This window comes from Danio aesculapii, chromosome 19, assembly GCF_903798145.1.
Source record: "Danio aesculapii chromosome 19, fDanAes4.1, whole genome shotgun sequence".
Classification (NCBI taxonomy): Eukaryota; Metazoa; Chordata; class Actinopteri; order Cypriniformes; family Danionidae; genus Danio; species Danio aesculapii.
The window spans coordinates 51,076,492-51,096,289 of NC_079453.1; the positions used below are offsets into that span (position 1 = coordinate 51,076,492).

Genomic DNA, 19,798 nt, shown 5'->3' on the forward strand with positions numbered 1-19,798 from the left:
TCCCCTACGTAAAAACGTGCTGGAAAAGTTGGCGGTTCATTCCACTGTGGCAACCCCAGATTAATAAAGCGACTAAGCCAAAAAGAAAATGAATGAATGAATATTATTGACTGATATGAAAATATTCATCTGATTTGTGTACAGTGCAGTGTGTTCAGTAATATTTTCTGTCTTTTAGTAGAGATATTATATGAGAGACTTGCTTTGTTTACCAAATAAAGTGGATCTAATTGGATTTGCATTTTAAACATTAAATAACAATTAAAAAGAGATTATTTTTTATTTCACATATTAAGGTTTTAGTTATGAGACTCCCAAAATAATTCAGCAGAAATCTGCAAATTTTTACCAAAATTCTCCGCAGAAATAGCAGAAAACGTCCACAGATTCCGTCTGGCCCACTGATCAGTTAAGAAATGAGTGTTTCCACGTTTCATGAGTGTGTGTGTGTGTGTGTGACCTTGTGAAGTGTAGCATTTTGATCGGTTGTGTTTGAAAAGGAGAGCCAGTGGCTTCCTGTTAGAGTTTCGTGTGTTAGATAGAGAGTTGTGTGTAGAAAAAGCGAGGAAAGTGTTTTACTCAATTGAATTTGAGTTCAAGGTTGAGAAACAGCTTCTGGTTTTGGAAATTTGAGGTGTAGCTTTGCATTTTGAGTGAGATGATTCAGAAATCGCGTGACAAGAAAAGATTTAGTGTGTAAGCAGATGGAAAAAACCGTAATGAAAACCCCATTTCATTTGGACTCTATTTCTGAAAACATCCAGATATTCTCTGCTTGTCTAGAAAATCCTTGATTTCAGATTGTTTAGATATTTGTTGACAAAAGCTCTACATGACGTAGCCTCATAGAAGCTCATAAATGACTATAATGATTCCTCCTCACTCATTAAACACATTGCTCTGATGTTTGAGGCTGATTATGAAGATAATGAGGTGTGTGTGTGTGTGTGTGTGTGTGTGTGTGTGTGTGTGCGCGCGCGCGTGTGCGTGCGTGCGTGTGCGCGTGCGTGCGTGCGTGCTTGTGTGTGTGATTCAGCATTCCTGCGCTCCATCAGCTCCTGCTCGTATCTATTAATCTCTCCACAGTTATCATTATACAGTAGATCTCTGATTACAGCAGAACCGAAAACACAACCGCTGTTCCACAGAAACACTGAGGTCTGGAAAATCAACATTCAGTCATTATATATATCAGTATCAGTGTGTGTGTTTCAGTGTGTGTGTGAGGTCAGTACAGTGGAAATGCTAAAGCACAGTTTTGTTTGTAATTTAGACATTGTTTACTAATCTAGATGAACACTTCTGACATCATGTTGAATAATTAACTTCATTAAAAAAAATGTTCATTGGATTAAAAAAATGTAAGGGAAGGCGGCACAGTGGCTCAGTGGTCCAAACACATGCGCTAAAGGGGAACTGATGAACTAAATTGGCCGTAGTGTATGAGTGTGTGTGTGTGTGAATGAGTGTGTATGGGTGTTTCCAGTACTGGGTTGCTGCTGGAAGGGCATCCGTTGTGTAAAACATATGCTTCATAAGTTGGCGGTTCATTCCACTGTGGCGACCTCTGAAATGGAGACTAGGCTGAATGAATGAGATCATCAAACTAGTTGAAATATTGGTCAAATATAACACAAGCTAACACATGATGCAGATTTGAAATGAAGGCTTTTAGTTAATTAGTTAATTAGTTTTTCTTGATTGCTTTGATGCAGCTGTCACAAAACAGCTCACACACAGGCCTAAACAGCGGCACTCATGGTCAAAATGACATATTTTGTTTGCAAAATGCTCTAAACTGTGCCAAAACATTGAAGTGAAGTTTATTTATATACAAATTTGGAAAGGATCACGTGCTTATGATTGTTCACAGCTGCTCCAGCATTAGCTCATGGCTAATAATTCTATCAGACGATTCATAACTCAGTATAAATAACCAGAGTTTTCTCATCTCAATATCTTCGTCTTGATGAAACCCCCACAACCCACCCAACCCTGCTTTCCCTCCTTTCAAATGGGCGACACGGTGGCCAGTGATTAGCTCTGTTGCCTCACAGCAAGAATACCCCTGGGTTAAATTCCCTTCCAAACCAGGCGACATTTCTGTGAGTTTTGCTCGTTCTCCCCGTGCTCATGTGGGTTTCCCCGGGTCCTCCGGTTTCCTCCCACAGTTCAAAACAAGCACCCTGAACTATTAATCCAAAATATTTTAAGCCGAGCTCTGAGTACACCTCTTCTCAGCATCCATATCTGACACTTAGCTACAATAAGCAAGTCATCGAGATCTACCTGAGCTCAAACTCCCCTCTTGCCCTGCAACAGGAGGGAGCCCAGGGCTCGAGCATCTTATAAGCTCAGGGCTCTCTCCCGGGACAGCACGCCAAACACACTTTATTATCAGTCATCAGCTGAGTGTGAACTCTTGAAAACATGCAACAAAAGCTCATTTTGCCCTTAAACAACACAACAAGTATATAAGCTCTTTCAATCAGGGGTTACACAACGGACAACAGAAAACAAAATACACAACTCAGTGTGAATCAGTGCACCATCGCTTGACATTGTAGCCTATTGCCAGTGCCGTTTGTTGACTTTCAATATAGGCTGTGCCAAATTCTCCTTTTTGCAAAGAATTGGATCCAGAATAAGAAATGCTTTAATTAAAATTTAATTGAATCCATCACATTTTTACAAACTGCGGCTGAAAACTGAATACTGTAAATTTCAGTATTTCAGAAAAAAGTACTGGAATACTGTAAAAAAAAAACTATTAAATACTGTAAATATTGCAGCAAACACATGTAAACCAAAATAAAGGAAAATCTATATGTTATTCATTCATTCATTTTTTTTTTCGGCTTAGTCCCTTTATTAATCTGTGGTTGCCACAGCGGAATGAACCACCAACTTATCCAGCACGTTTTTAACGCAGCGAATGCCCTTCCAATCGCAACCCATCTCTGGGAAACATCCACACACACTCATTCACACACATACACTACGGACTACACTACCCAATTCACCTGTACCACATGTCTTTGGACTATGGGGGAAACCGGAGCACCCGGAGGAAACCCACGCCAACATGGGGGGAACATGCAAACTCCACACAGAAACGCCAACTGACCCAGCTGAGGCTCGAATCAGCGAACTTTTAGCTGTAAGGGGGCAGCACTACCTACTGCGCCACTGCGTCGCCCTCTATAAGGAGTATAAGCCACTATTGACCTCCTCCATCCATGCTGGCAAAGATCAATATAGACCTGCCACCGTTTTTAATAAGGTTTGCAGACTGATTGCTAATTGAAGATTTGTGTGAAGGAGTGTCAAAGCTGTGCTTCAGAGATTTCATACTAATCTTGATCGTTTCGTATGGTTAGGAATACAATGAAAAAAATGATTCAGAGATGATTTCTTGGATTTTTTTACGTTGAGTGGTTGTAAACAATTTATTTGGGCTGAATTTAAACACAAATTAAGTTGAACACTATTAAATTTCATTTGTTTGTTTAAATTCAACACAAATGAATTGTTTGCATCAGTTTTGCATGCAACACTTTTTTCAGTGTAGATGGTTTCTGTTTGGTTACCATAGCTAAACCAATGGGGTTTGGACTGCTTGAACGACAGCCGTGTTAACTGTTTTGAAAAATGTTGGGGAAAATGTGTCAATGCAATGAGAAAGGGTTTACACGTTTGCAAGACATGCTCTGCTGGGATAGTGATGAGTAGGGCCAGACGGAATCTGCGGACGTTTTCTGCTATTTCTGCGGAGAATTTTGGTAAAAATCTGCGGATTTCTGCTAAATTATTTTGGGAGTCTCATAACTAAAACCTTAATATATGAAATAAAAAATAATCTCTTTAACTTTTATTTAATTCTTAAAATGCAAATCCAATTAGATTCACTTTATTTGGTGAACAAAGCAAGTCTCTCATATAATATCTCTACTAAAAGACAGAGAATATTACTGTACAAACTGCACTGTACATAAATCAGATCAACATTTTCATATCAGTCAATAATATTACTGTAAATAATTTAAGAACTGAATAAATATAGATTTACACACATTTACTCAAGTAAATAAACAGAATTAATGATGGGCTAAATATCTGCTGAATTCTGTGGAAAATCTTCCGTGTGGGCCTAGTGATGAGGAAAATGGAGTGGATCCTACTTTCTTTAACCAGGTCAAAGCAAACAAGAAAAACTGTAATAAGGTAATTACTTTGCTGTAATACAGTTTATAGATAATGCAAAAAAATGTCCATACATGCATTTCCTTTTGAATAATTAATTAGATATTAATTAGATATTTCTTACTTTACTACAGTTGCTAAGTCTGCAGTTCACAGCTCAGTGCCTTTTTTCTGTTAGTTTGTGTTGCAGTTGTGAGTTAACATAGAAATCTCTTTATTTATTTTCCTCTGAATTATCTTTGCTTTGAAACCTGAGATCTGATTTTACAGCTCACAGTTCAATAGAAATAAATAAGAACTGGTAGATCAAGCTGGATACTTCCTGCATTTAAAATGATAGATTTTTATATGTAACATTTGATCAGTTGGCATCTCTGTGTGGAGTTTGCATGTTCTCCCCGTGTTGGCGTGGGTTTCCTCCGGGTGCTCCGGTTTCCCTAACGTCCAAACACATGCGCTATAGGGGAATTGATCAACTTAACTGGCCGTAGTGTATGTGTGTGTGAATGAGTGTGTATGGGTGTTTCCCAGTACTGGGTTGTGGCTGGAAGGGCATCCGCTGTGTAAAACATATGCTGGAATAGTTGACGGTTCATTCCACTGTGGCGACCCCAGGTTAATAAACGGACTAAGCTGAAAAAGAAAATGAATAAATGAATAATTAACTATGCAAAGTAAAGGAATTTAATGTTTAATGTTTAAATGTTGGATATTTCAATACCAATTTTAATAGATGGTATCATACTAATCCCGGCTTAGTTTATTGGTTTATTTTTAATATTTTCACAATTATCTACTGTTCCCAGTGCAGACTGTTATTGCTAGTTTGTGTTGCAAATAAATTAACATTAATGTACTATTTTATTCTCAGAGTTATCAGTTCCTGTCTCATAAATTTGAGCTTTTCAAACTTAAAATGTGATTTTTTATCTGATAATTCTAAAGAAATGCACAAAACAGCAAATCTGCATGAGCTGCTAAATAAATGATCGAGCAATGAAGCAATAAAGATCATTGTAGGTTCATTTCTGCATTAAAATTAAGATAATTTAATATTGAATATGTTGCAAAATTAGCAAGACAATGTTATTAAATTACATTTTAATGTGAGAAGCTCCTAAATCTGAGCTTAAGAACATGACATGGGATTTTTTTAATCTCACTATTATAAAGAAATGAATAAGAAAATCTAAATTGCATTCATTCATTCATTTTCTTTTTTGATTATTCTCTTTATTAATCAGGGGTCGCCACAGCGGAATGAACCACCAACCATTCCAGCATATGTTTTACGCAGCAGATGCCTATCCAACTGCAACCCAGTACTGGAAAACATCCATACACATTTATTCACACACATACACTACGGACAATTTAGCCTACCCAATTCACCTGTACAGCATGTCTTTGGACTTGTGGGTGGCAAACCGGAGCACCCGGAGGAAACCCACACCAACACGGGGAGAACATGCAAACTCCACACAGAAACACACACTGACCCAGCCGAGGACTCGAACTCAAACTTGCTGTGAGGCGATTGTGCTACTCACCATGCTGCCCCTCAAAATTGCATGAGCTGGTAAATTAATAATAAAACAATAAAGCTGTAGTTTTCACTGTGAGGTCACTATAGGACAATGATGCATTCTGCATTGTATATATATTTCATATTCAACATTTTATGCTCCATATTAACTATGCAATGTAAATTAAGCGAAATTATTGAATATTTATCTCAGATTTTACCAGACTTTTTATTTACAGTAGCCTGATAATCAGACTTTATTTGCTATTTTGTGTTGCAGCTGAATTAATATTAAAATCTACACTTTAATCTCAGAATTACCAGTTTATTTGAGCTTTTAAAACTTAAAATGTGATTTGTTTTTATCTCACAATTCGATGTAAAGAAGTAAAAACAGAGAATAAATAAATCATAAATTAATAAAGAAAGAAAAGTGTAATTAGCAAGAAATTTCATGTAAGATGCTACCAAACCTGAGATGTGATCATTGTTTTATCTCACAACTCTAATAAATAAATAAAAACAGAAAAACTTTACATCAATTGGTAAATAAATAGATAAATATATAAATAAAAATAAATAAATAAATAAAAAAATAAATAAAAATAAATAATAATAATAATAATAATAATAATAATAATAATAATAATAATAATAATAATAATGATAATAATAATAATAATGATAATGATAATAATAATAATAATAATAATAATGATAATAATAATAATAATAATAATGATGATAATAATAATAATAATAATGATAATAATAATAATAATAATAATAATGATAATAATAATGATAATAATAATAATGATAATAATAATGATAATAATAATAATAATAATAATGATAATAATAATAATAATAATAATAATGATAATAATAATAATAATGATAATAATAATAATAATAATAATGATAATAATAATAATAATAATAATAATGATAATAATAATAATAATGATAATAATAATAATAATAATGATAATAATAATAATGATAATAATAATAATAATAATGATAATAATAATAATAATAATAATAATAATAATAATGATAATAATAATAATGATAATAATAATAATAATAATAATAATAATGATAATAATAATAATAATAATAATAATAATAATAATAATAATAATAATAATAATAATGATAATAATAATAATAATAATGATAATAATAATAATGATAATAATAATAATAATAATAATAATGATAATAATAATAATAATAATAATAATAATAATAATAATAATAATAATAATGATAATAATAATAATAATGATAATAATAATAATAATAATGATAATAATAATAATGATAATAATAATAATAATAATAATAATGATAATAATAATAATAATGATAATAATAATAATAATAATGATAATAATAATAATGATAATAATAATAATAATAATAATAATGTTAATAATAATAATAATGTTAATAATAATAATAATAATAATAATAATGATAATAATAATAATAATAATAATAATAATAATAATAATAATAATAATAATAACAACAAAGCAGACTGTTAAAGCTATGTATATCTTCTGTTAAAGCCACAAAAGGGAAAGTAGTGTTGGGGATATTTGTTTGTATATTTTGTTTTGTTGTTGTTGACTGTTTGTTTATTTTTTTTGTTTTTTTGTTTTGTGCAAATGTATAAAAAATCCTTAGAAATAAAGTATTAAAAATAATAATAATAATAATAATAATAATAATAATAATAATAATAATAATAATAATAATAAAGCTGCAGTTCTGAGGAAAAGTACACCACAGATTAATAAGGCATTAAAAATGTATTAAATAAACAAATTGTAAAAAAAAGGGGGTAATATAAAGTAAATGTGCAATAAAAAATATTGAAATTTTATATTTAATATAAAATAATTTAATAATTGATTTAATAATCAAAAAAGAAAATAACATCTGCAATAAAAAAAGCATATTTCATATTTTATGTGGCATGATTAGCAAGACAATGTATGTATTATTATTTTTACAGTAGCCTGATGATTGTGTCAGATGTGAATGTCATAACTCTGCATTTCTGACTGTGAAACGATCCTAAAAACAGTGAGGTGTGCTTGCGGTGAGCGTTTATAGGGTTTGAGCTCAATAAAACACATCAAACACACACTGCCTGCATGCAAACAAACAGAAAGAGTTACGCTTCGGTGCATTTTTACTTTTCCTTCTGACAAATAAAACTGAAGCACAGTTAAATGTCACAACAGCATTCCAAACATGGTAAAACCAGATGACACAACAGATAAGGTGCTCAATAAAAGCACGGCGCAGATAAAAGCAGAACTTCACTGTAAATATGTCATATTGCCACAAGCTCCTCATCAAGAAAACCTTCAGCAGAAATGCTCCACGCCTGAGTTTCTTGTGTTTTTCTTCCAGATAACTGTGAAGATGCACCGCAGAACTGGTTTGCTGGACGGCGACATTAAAGCTGGAATGAGTGACAGATCATCAGCAAATCAGCATTTCTGCTTTCTTTTCACTTTAGTCAGAAACAGAGCTGCTTTTATGTGTGTAATCTGATCAGTCTGGTAAAACTCTGTGTTTCTCTCTTTTTCCTGTGATTGAAGAAACAATAGTGAAGCTTTCATAATAAACACAAACAAATAAATACAAATACAAATCTAATGTCATTAAATAGACCGTACAAAAGGCAGTGAAATGTTTATATAACTGCCTGTGACCTTAAAAAAGAAAGAAATGAATAATATTATCAAAAAGAGTCTAAATTATGGAGCATAACAAGTAAACAAACGCAAACGTTTTATTATAGAAATATAAAGCAAACACAACACTGAAATAACATGGTGTTTTCTGTTTTAATATCGCTGTTTGGGGTTGGGTCATGTTTTTAATGGTGTTTTTTTAGTTTTTTTAGATTTAACTTAAAAATAAAGTATATAATTTTATTGCAATGCACATTTTAGAATGCACTTCATCCTTTAAAATGCACTTTTTAAAATGCGCTGTTTTTAGGATGTACTTTAATTTTAATATGCACTTTACTTTTTGTAGAATGAACTTTATTTTTAAAAATGCACTATTATATAGAAAACTTTGTTTTAGAATGCACTTCATTTTTCTAAATGCACTTCATTTTTTAAAATGCACTTAATTTTTTTATTCACTTTTTAGAATGCTACTTATTTTAGCTATTTCAGATTGTACTTTATTTTTTATTTTTATAATGCATTTTTTAGACTGCATTTTATAGAATGCACTGTTATTTAGAATGCATTTTGTTTTAGAATGCACTTGATTTTTTAAAATGCACTTTATTTTTTAATTCACTTTTTAGAATGCTCCTTATTTTTATGCAAATAATGTATTTTAAAATGTTTAAATGCCTTAAAATGTTTTAAAATGTGATATTTTTAGAATGTACTTTATTTTTTAAAATGCACTTTATTTTTTTATTGCAATTTTTTAATGCACCTTATTTTTTTGTTGCACTTTATTTTTTTAAATGCACTTTATTTTTTTTATTGCAATTTTTTATGCACTTTATTTTTTTAATGCACTTTATTTTTTTAATGCACTTTATTTTTTAAAATGCACTTTATTTTTTAATTGCACTTTTTGTTTAAAATGCACTTTATTTTTTTTAATGCACTTTATTTTTTAATTGTGCTTTACTTTTTTAAATGCACTTTATTTTTTTAAATGTACTTTATTTTTATATTGCACTTTATTTTTTTAAATGCACTTTTTTAATTGCACTTTGTTTTTTTAAGTGCATTTTATTTTTTAAATGCACTTTATTTTTTTAATGCACTTTATTTTTTAATTGCGCTTTACTTTTTTAAATGCACTTTAGTTTTTAAAATGCACTTTATTTTTTAAAATGCTCTTTATTTTTTACATGCACTTAAGCTTTTTAGAATGCACTTTTTTGAATGCACTTTTTAGAATGCTCTTTATTTTTGAAATTAAGTTTATTTTATATTGCACTTTATTTTTAGAATGCATTTTATTTTTTAGACTGCACATTTTAGATAGTTTTTTGTTTTAGAATGTACTTTATTTTTTTAAAAACTCTTTATTTTTTAATTCACTTTTTAGAATGCTCCTTGTTTTTATGCATGGTTTAAATGCAATATTTTTGGAATTGATTTTATTTAGGATTTGACTTTATTTTTGTAGAATGAGCTTTATTTTTATAATGAATTTTTTTTTTAGACTGCACTATCATGAATGCACTATTATTTAGAATGCACTTTGTTATAGAATGCACTTCATTTTTTTAAAAACTCTTTATTCTTTAATTCACTTTTTAGAATGCTCCTTATTTTCATGCATGTTTTAAAATGAGCTTCTTTTAGAACGTACTTTATTTTAAAATGCACTTTTCACAATGCATTTTTTAATTAATTTTACCATTTGAATTAATTTTATCTAAATCTTAGTGTCTCATCAGCACTAATATTCATCTCTCTCTCTCTCTCTCTCTCTCTCTCTCTGTCTCTCTCTCTAATGATGATGATGTTGATGAAGATGAGGGGGTGTGTTTCTGATGCGGTCAGTCCACACAAACACACAGCTGACATTCACTCCACCTCGGTTTCCACAGAAAGTCTTTTATCAGGTAAGCTGTTTTCCACTGAAGCCTCTTTTGAGTATCTCTGGAACTGTTGCCCTGATGACTCTGTAGAGTCACGGCTGATCTGTGACCTGCAGGAGGAACAGTCTCACCCGCGTGACGTTGTGTGCTGGGTTGTTTTCCTCTAAACACATCAGATGAGCTCATATTGTCAAAAATATAATGCGTTAACAACCCAACGCTGCACGGGTCAAATATGGACAAACCCAACCCATACGTTCATCTTTCAAATTACATTTAAATGACACTTTTATCCATATTTGACCCAATATTGGGTTACAACAACTTTTTTTAGCGTAAACAAACAAAAACTTTTACATCAATAAATACAAATTAATGCCATCAACATATTCAATTAAACCCACGCCAACACGGGGAGAACATGCAAACATGCCTAACATGTTGCTGGAGTAGCATCTATGTTGATCCTGGAACAACATTCCAATCAGCCAATCAGAATTAAGGGATGTGTTTACAGTTTATGTTAAGTTTAGTCTTACGGTTAGGGTTGAGCGCTTCTTCACGAGTGTTCTCCAACTATTATTCCCCTAATTTTGAGAATAATGTACACTTATGGTTGGGTTTAGATGTACAGAATAGGTCTGGATTACATTTTCCAACAAAAATGATGTGCTGGGTCAACACGGATGTTAATTCAGGATCTCATCGTACTTGACAAAATCCTGATGTGTAGAAGAAACACACAAAACAAATGATGCAAAACTGTGATGGACATAAATACACACTCAACAAATGCTGGGTTGATTTCCTCTAAACACATCAGATGAGCTCACACTGTGTGAAAAATCATGCATTCATAACCCAACGCTGGGTCAAATATGGACAAACCAACCCATGCTTTCATCTTTAAAATAACATTTAAATGGCTCTTATTTGGGTGTCATGGTGGTGCAGTGGGCAGCATGATCGCCTCACAGTAAGAAGGTCACTGGTTCGAGCCTCGGCTGGGTCAGCTGGTGTTTCTGTGTAGAGTTTGCATGTTCTCCCCGTGTTGGTGTGGGTTTCCTGCTCTGGTTTCCCCACAGTCCAAACACATGCGCTGTAGGGGAATTTATCAACTAACTTGGCCGTAGTGTATGAGTGTGAATGCAAGAGTGTTTGGGTGTTTCCCAGTTTTGGGTTGCAACTGGAAGAGCATCTGCTGTGTAAAACATATGCTGCACTGAAAAAAAGTGTTGCATGCAAAACTGTTGCAAACAATTTATTTGTGTTGAATTGAAACAAACAAATTAAATTGAGCAATGTTCAACTTCATTTGTTTGTTTAAATTCAGCCCAAATAAATTGTTTACAACCACTTAACGTAAAAAAATTGAGTAAATCCAAGGAATCATCTTTGAATCATTTTTTTCAGTGTGGATAAGTTGACGGTTCATTACGCTGTGGCAGCCCCTAATTAATAAAGGGACTGAGCCAAAAAGAAAATGAATGAATGAATGACACTTGTTTGTGTTTGTCCATGTTTGACCCAACACTGGGTTACAACAACCCAGCATTTTTTTACGTGACAAACAAATGATTGTACTGATGAATTGACTGACTTTTACATCTTTAAATACTTAATAATGCCATCATATTCAATTAATAAACAGTAGATTTAAACATTTAAATGAAATAAATGTACATACTTCATTTATAAATTAACATAACAGGAGAAAACGCAAAAACACAAAACAAATAATCTTTCTTTTGTTAATGTGATGTACAAAAAAAACACACTCTAAAAATGCTGGGTTGTTTTCCTCTAAACACATTAGATGAGCTCACACTGTGTGAAAAATCATGCATTCATAACCCAACGCTGGGTCAAATATGGACAAACCAACCCATGCTTTCATATTTAAAATTACATTTAAATGACACTTGTTTATGTTAGACCATGTTTGACCCAACACTGGGTTACAACAACCCAGCATTTTGTTTAGCATAAAAAACAAATGACTATATTGATGGATTGACTGACTTTTACATCTTTAAATACTAAATAATGTCATCGTATTCAATTAATAAACAGTAGATTTAAACAATAAATTTACATACTTCATTTATAAATTAACATAACAGGAGAAAACGCAAAAACACAAAACTTTTTTTTAATGTGATGGACATAAATACACATTCAAAAATGCTGGGTTGTTTACTTCTAAACACATCAGATGAGCTCACACTCTTTGAACAATCATGCATTCATAACTCAAGTCTGGGTCAGATATGGACAAACCAACCCATGCATTCATCTATAAAATTACATTTAAATGACACCTGTTTATGTTTAACCATGTTTGACCCAACATTGGGTTACAACAACCCATCATTTTTTAGCTTAAACAAACAAATGACTGTACTAATGAACTCACTGACTTTTACATCTTTAAATACTAAATAATGCCATCGCTGTATTCAATTTATAAATATTTAAACATTTAAATTAAATAAATTTACATACTTGATTTATAAATTAACATATCAAAAACCAAAACCCAAAACAAATCTTTTTTTTTTTTAATGTGATGGACATAAAAACACACTCAAAAAAGCTGGGTTGTTTTCCTCTAAACACATCAGATGAGCTCACACTGTGTGAAAAATCATGCATTCATAACCCAACGCTGGGTCAAATAAGGACAAACCAACCCATGCCTTCTTCTTTAAAATTACATTTAAATGACACTTGCTTATGTTTGACCATGTTTGACCCAACACTGGGTTACAACAACCCAGCATTTTGTTTAGCATAAACAAACAAATGACTGTATTGATGAACTCACTGACTTTTACATCTTTAAATACTAAATAATGCCATCGCTATATTCAATTCATAAATATTTAAACATTTAAATTAAATAAATTTACTTCATTTATAAATTAACATAACAAAAAGCAAAACACAAAACAAATCTTTTTTTTTATGTGATGGACATAAAAACACACTCAAAAAAAGCTGGGTTGTTTTCCTCTAAACACATCAGATGAACTCACACTCGCTGAACAGTCCAATAGTATCTGGATGCAGCCTTTCTGATGCAGGCTGAGCGTGCATCGCTCAGAGATGCAACGTCAGACACGATGCACTCAATGGAGCTAGTGACGTCACTGTGAGGGGTGGAGTTAGGTGAGCACATTAAAACGCATTGGATGCAGCTCAGATTGCATCTGCACCGAGTCTGCAGCCAGACCTGCATTCATAACCCAACACTGGGTCAATTATGGAAAAACCAAACTCATGGATTCATCTATAAACAAATGACTGTATTGAACAAATGAACAAACAAATGATTGTATTCAATTAATTAACTGACTTGTACATCTTTAAATGAAGAGTGCCATCGCCATGTTCGATTCTGAAATAAAATCACAATCTAATAATGCTTGGTTGTTTACAGTATAGACAAACAAAAGCGTTGGGTTAAAAGGTGTTAGTTGAAATTTGATTGAAAAACTGAACTCAACGTTGTCAATATTTGATCCAACATTGGGTTAAAACAACCTTTGATTTTTCATGAGCATTGCTGGGTAAAGTACTTTAAAAAAAGTCATTTATTAGTAAATGACTATTACATTTACTCATGTAGTGGATGCTATTGTCCAAGACCACTTACAAGTGAAGATAAAACAAGTAGGCCTGCTTTAAGACATCAGAGAGTAGCAATGTGCAGTATATTAATGCTGTCACAACAGGGAGGGTTTTTAGTTATAGTATAGTATAGTATAGTATAGTATAGATAGATAGATAGATAGATAGATAGATAGATAGATAGATAGATAGATAGATAGATAGATAGATAGATAGATAGATAGATAGATAGATAGATAGATAGATAGATAGATAGATAGATAGATAGATAGATAGATAGATAGATAGATAGATAGATAGATAGATAGATAGATAGATAGATAGATAGATAGATAGTGAGTGAGTGAGTGAGTGAGTGAGTGAGTGAGTGAGTGAGTGAGTGAGTGAGTTAGTTAGTTAGTTAGTTAGTTAGTTAGTTAGTTAGTTAGTTAGTTAGTTAGTTAGTTAGTTAGTTAGTTAGTTAGTTTGTTTGTTTGTTTGTTTGTTTACTTCGCTTTTATTAATGTTAGTATTATTAGGGATTTCTCCTTTATGTTTGCGGTGGTTTCACGGCGCCCTCTGCTGCTCACACTCTCTCATCACACTTTACTTTTGCTTTCATAATAACGGGCTTTTATTATGTTGTAATATATGCAGTGTTTATGTAAATAAAATTACTAGTAACTGTAATAAAATCTCTGATCTGCTCAAATAAGTAAATAATAATAATAAGTAAAGTAAGGGATTTCTGTTTATTTTGTTCGGTCAGCAGTTACTTATAATGTGTGTGCCTTTAAATACTGTAAATAAGTTGAACAGTTCTGTATAAATCAATTCAGAAAAGCTTAGCAAGAGGGCAGCACGATCCCCTCACAGCAAGAGGGTCGCTGGTTTGACTCCCGGCTGGGTCAGTTGGTGTTTCTGTGTGGAGTTTGCATGTTCTCCCCGTGTTGGTGTGGGTTTCCTCCGGGTGCTCCGGTTTCCCCCACAGTCCAAACACATGTGCTATAGGGGAATTGGGTAGGCTAAATTGTCTATAGTGTTTGAGATTTTTAGTGCATGTGATTTTTGGTTGAGGCTGGAAGGGCATCCGCTGCGGAAAACATATGCTGGATAAGTTGGCGGTTCATTCTGCTGTGGAGACCCCAGATTATTAAAGGGACTGAGCTGAAAAGAAAATGAATGAATGAATTTACTCATAAAGTGAATGCTTTTATCCAAGACCACTTACATGTGAGTGAAGATAAAACAAACGCTTTAAAACATCAGAGAGTAGCAATGCAGTATATTAATGCTGTCACATGAGGGTTTTGTGTATGTTAGTTAGTTAGTTAGTTAGTTAGTTAGTTAGTTAGTTAGTTAGTTAGTTAGTTAGTTAATTAGTTAGTTAGTTAGTTAGTTAGTTAGTTAGTTAGTTAGTTAGTTAGTTAGTTAGTTAGTTAGTTAGTTAGTTAGTTAGTTAGTTAGTTAGTTTGTTTGTTTATTAGTTTGTTTACATCACTCAGTTTCAGCAGGATTAGTGTGTGTTGTCTCCTTCAGGTTTGCAGTGGTTTCTCGCCCTCTGCTGCTCACAGACTCTCATCACACTTTATTGGACTTTAACTTCTGCAGTAATTTATGCAGTGTTTATGTAAATAAAGTTACTAATTACTGTAATAAAATCTCTGATCAGCTCAAATAAGTAAAGTAAGGGATTTCTGTTCATTTTTAGGTCATTTAATTACAGTTACTTATGATGTACGTGCCTTAAAAGATTTAAACAGTATGGTATAAATCGGTTTAGAGAAGCGGAACAATCACGTTTTTTTGTTATACAAATGTATTTTATTGAATAATTATATTTTTAAGTAAAGAAATTGACATTTATTGCACATAATCACTCGTTTAAGAAACAATTCATTAGAAATTAGTAATGAGTACATTTTGTGCAGTTAGTAACGTGTGTGTGCTTGTATTTAGTGATTGAGTGTGTGTGTGTGTGTGTGTGTGTGTGTGTGTGTGTGTGTGTGTGTGTGTGTTTGTGTGTGTGTGTGTGTGTGTGTGTGTGTGTAATGTTTGTGTGTGATTGTGTGTTTAGTTGAAAAATCTAAATGTTAATATTTGTGTTATTAACATCACTAATAATATTAATGTTATCTCAAACGGGGTGACGTGGTGGTGCAGTGGGTAGCCCTTTCACCTTACAGCAAGAAGGTCTCTGGTTCAAGCCTCTGCTGGGTCAGTTGGTGTTTCTGTGTGGAGTTTGCATGTTCTCCCGGTGTTGGTGTGGGTTTCCTCCGGGTGCTCCGGTTTCCCCCACAAGTCCAAAGACATGTGCTATTGGGGAATTGGGTATGCTAAAATTTGGCCGTTGTGTATGTGTGTGAGTGAATGTGTATGGATGTTTCCCAGTGATGGGTTGCAGCTGGAAGGGCATCCGCTGTGTAAAACATGAGCTGGATAAGTTGGTGGTTCATTCCGCTGTGGCGACCCCAGATTAATAAAGGGACTAAGCTGAAAAGAAAATGAATGAATGAATGAATTATCTCAATCAACTGCAGATGCTTTAGATAAAACCAATCGTTAAGAAATTAATTACAATAAGAAGTTAAATCAAATATAAACAATAAAGAGTTCAGTTCCTATTTAAGTAGTATTGAGTTGTGTATTTAAATAAACTTTCAGACAAAGTATTTAGAAAAGTACATTTAAATACAACTGTTTTAACACAGGCCTAATTATTAATTAATTATTTACTTTTATTGTATTGTTTACGTTATTACGTTATTTTATTGTATTATTTACGTAAACAATACTGTGTGTGCGTGTGTGTGTGTGCATGTGTGTGTGTGTGTGTGTGTGTGTGTGTGTGCATGTGTGTGTGTCTGTGTCTGTGTGTGACCCATCAGCCCTCATGTATGGCATATTTTATATTTAAATAATTTTATTTAGTAACTTTCGTAAACTTTTAGGTGTATCATTATGGATTAGCTCACGTACAACATTAAATTGTCTTGATAATTTATGAATGTAAGTGATTGTTCTGTATACTCTAGCTCCATCTACTGAGCTAAGAGTGTCATTATATCTTTAAAACATAAATAAATAAATAAATAAATAAATAAATAAATAAATAAATAAATAAATAAATGCATACTAATAATACCCAGGTAATAAATTAAACATTAAAATAAATGCAACTTTGTCCTGTAAACTGCAAATCTAGCAATAAATAACTCCCAAATTCTGTAAAATTATTGTAAAAACAATCAAATATCTGGTTTATATTATTACTAAGATGGAATATAAATAATTATTAATAAGCGACAGCGTGGCGACATAATAACTGAAGAGTGAAGCTTGTGTTTTGCTAGGCTAATGTAAGAGATCACTTATCACTAAAATAAATAAAAAATTTTCCTATAATCCACATTATCATCTGTTCTGTGTGTTTAAAGGCGTCTGTGTTCAGGCTGTGTTAATATGCCTACATTGGTTATTTTAGACATTTTTGCCAAACAAATTATTTAACTTAATAATAATAATAATTATTATTATTATTATTATTATTATTATTAATATTATTAATAATAATATTATTATTATTATTATTATTATTATAGCTTTTTGTGAGATTTAAAAAACAATACTGGCCATAAATAGAAAACTTCTATTTAAATAAAATAAATATCAATGAATCTGTATATTCAAATTTGGACAAGCCCAACACTTTTATTTAAATAAATATTTATTCATGTATTTATTTATTTATTAAATATTTAATATAATTAAATTTATTTTGATAAAAAATAATTTAATTTAATTTTTACATTTAATTTAATTTAATTTAATTTACTTTTATTTTATTTTATCTGTGTGTGTGTGTGTGTGTGTGTGTGTGTGTGTGTGTGTGTGTGTGCGTGTGCGTGTGCGTGTGTGTGTGTGTGTGTAGCCATATGTTTTTCAGGTGGTCTGTAAATAAACTAATTAAAATCCTTCAGGCCATTTATATCAATTTCCCCTATGGTGTGTTCTTTCTGTGTATTTGAACAGGTGTAATAACACACACTGACATATGATTCATATTCTCTCCAGGCTGTGCAGTAAATTAAATGTTTTTCCCTCTGTAAATTATTTATTTACTCTGTTAACAAAAAAGCTTCTCTGTCCTTAATAACATAATCAGTCCACCTGCAAGAAATGTAAAAGAATTTCACATGAAAATATACTACAGTAAATACTAGTGTTTTGGAACCACACTATAGTAAAGTAATTTTAATCAATTAATCTGTATTAATTAAAAATACTATAGTGTTTAATATAAATTCCTTCATTATTATTCATCTATGTATATTTTTAACAAACTGCATACTAATAAGCTTGATCTCACTTTGAATTTATTTACCGTGGTGATTCTATAGTTGCTATGGTAACACAAGAACTATAGTAATTGATCTGTTGTGATTCTACAGTTACTATGGTAACACAAGAACTATAGTAATTGATCTGTTGTGGTGATTCTACAGTTGCTATGGTAACACAACAACAACAGTAATTGATCTGTTGTGGTGATTCTACAGTTGGTATGGGAACACAACAACTGCAGTAATTGATCTGTTGTGGGGGTTCTACAGTTGCTATGGTAACACAACAACTACAGTAATTGATCTGTTGTGGTGATTCTACAGTTGCTATGGTAACACAACAACTACAGCAATTGATCTGTTGTGGTGATTCTACAGTTGCTGTGGTAACACAACAACTACAGCAATTGATCTGTTGTGGTGATTCAACAGTTGCTATGGTAACACAAGTCCTATAGTAATTGATCTGTTGTGGTGATTCTACAGTTGCTATGGTAACACAACAACTACAGTAATTGATCTGTTGTGGTGATTCTACAGTTGCTATGGTAACACAAGACCTACAGTAATTGATTTGTTGTGGTGATTCTACAGTTGCTATGGTAACACAAGACCTACACTAAAATAAGCAAATGACTACAAGCATAGGATATATTACACTACAATACACCACAGTTTACTGTAGTAAACACTACACTATACTACAGTATTTATCACAATTGATCAGTTCACTGTAGCCTATGCTGTAGCACTCATTAGCAAAGAGTTGTAAACAGTTTACTGTACAGTATATGGTTAAAAAACACAATAAATTACAAAGAGGTGTAAATACTATAATATACCCAGTAAAGTAGACTTTACTATAGTGTATGGTTAATAAACAATATCCATTTACACATGGGTAAATCTGCTTATCTGTTTATTGAATATATGTTGATTAAACATGTCTTTATAAATGTTTTCCTTGCCACTACTACAGAGGTGGAGTTACAGAGAGAGCTGCCTACCTAGTGTACACTTGTGCAAACCCTGCAGTAGGTGTCTCCCTAGTTAAAGAGGGCTGGTTTGAGCATCTGTTCATTTGCAGCGCAGCTCTCGATCTCTCTGCATTCATTCCTTCAGTCTGGAGATGGAGAAGAAAAGCAGTTCCAGCAGGAAAACTCTGAAGAACTTGTTTTCTCGGAGTGAAGTGAACCTGTCGGAGCCCGAGCCCAAGACTGACAGCAGTAGAGGATCTCTCAGACTCTTCAAGTGGAAGAAGAAGAAGAAAAATGAGAGCTCAGAGGACAATCCAAACACTGACAGGTAAAACATACACATTCATTCATTCATATGGAGAGAGGCTGACTGCATGTGTTTAACCTTACACCGTGCACAAACATGCCTCCCATGTAAATAAATACTATACACTGCATAAATACTATACACTGCATCCATGAATTAGCAGTTTTCTTTCTCATTTATTTATGCTTTTGAATTGCATTATGAGATCCTATA

General features: G+C 32.2%; 1 protein-coding gene across 1 annotated transcript in view; it reads left to right on the forward strand.

Moving 5' to 3' along the window:
- Window positions 1–19,393: 19,393 nt before the first annotated feature.
- Window positions 19,394–19,798, forward strand: part of crybg2 (crystallin beta-gamma domain containing 2) — a 72,063-nt gene continuing 71,658 nt past the window's right edge. Inside the window, exon 1 of the mRNA XM_056479407.1 lies at window positions 19,394–19,606. Coding sequence (XP_056335382.1) covers window positions 19,431–19,606 — 176 coding nt within the window. The 5' untranslated portion in view covers window positions 19,394–19,430. The remainder of the gene's footprint in view (window positions 19,607–19,798) is intronic.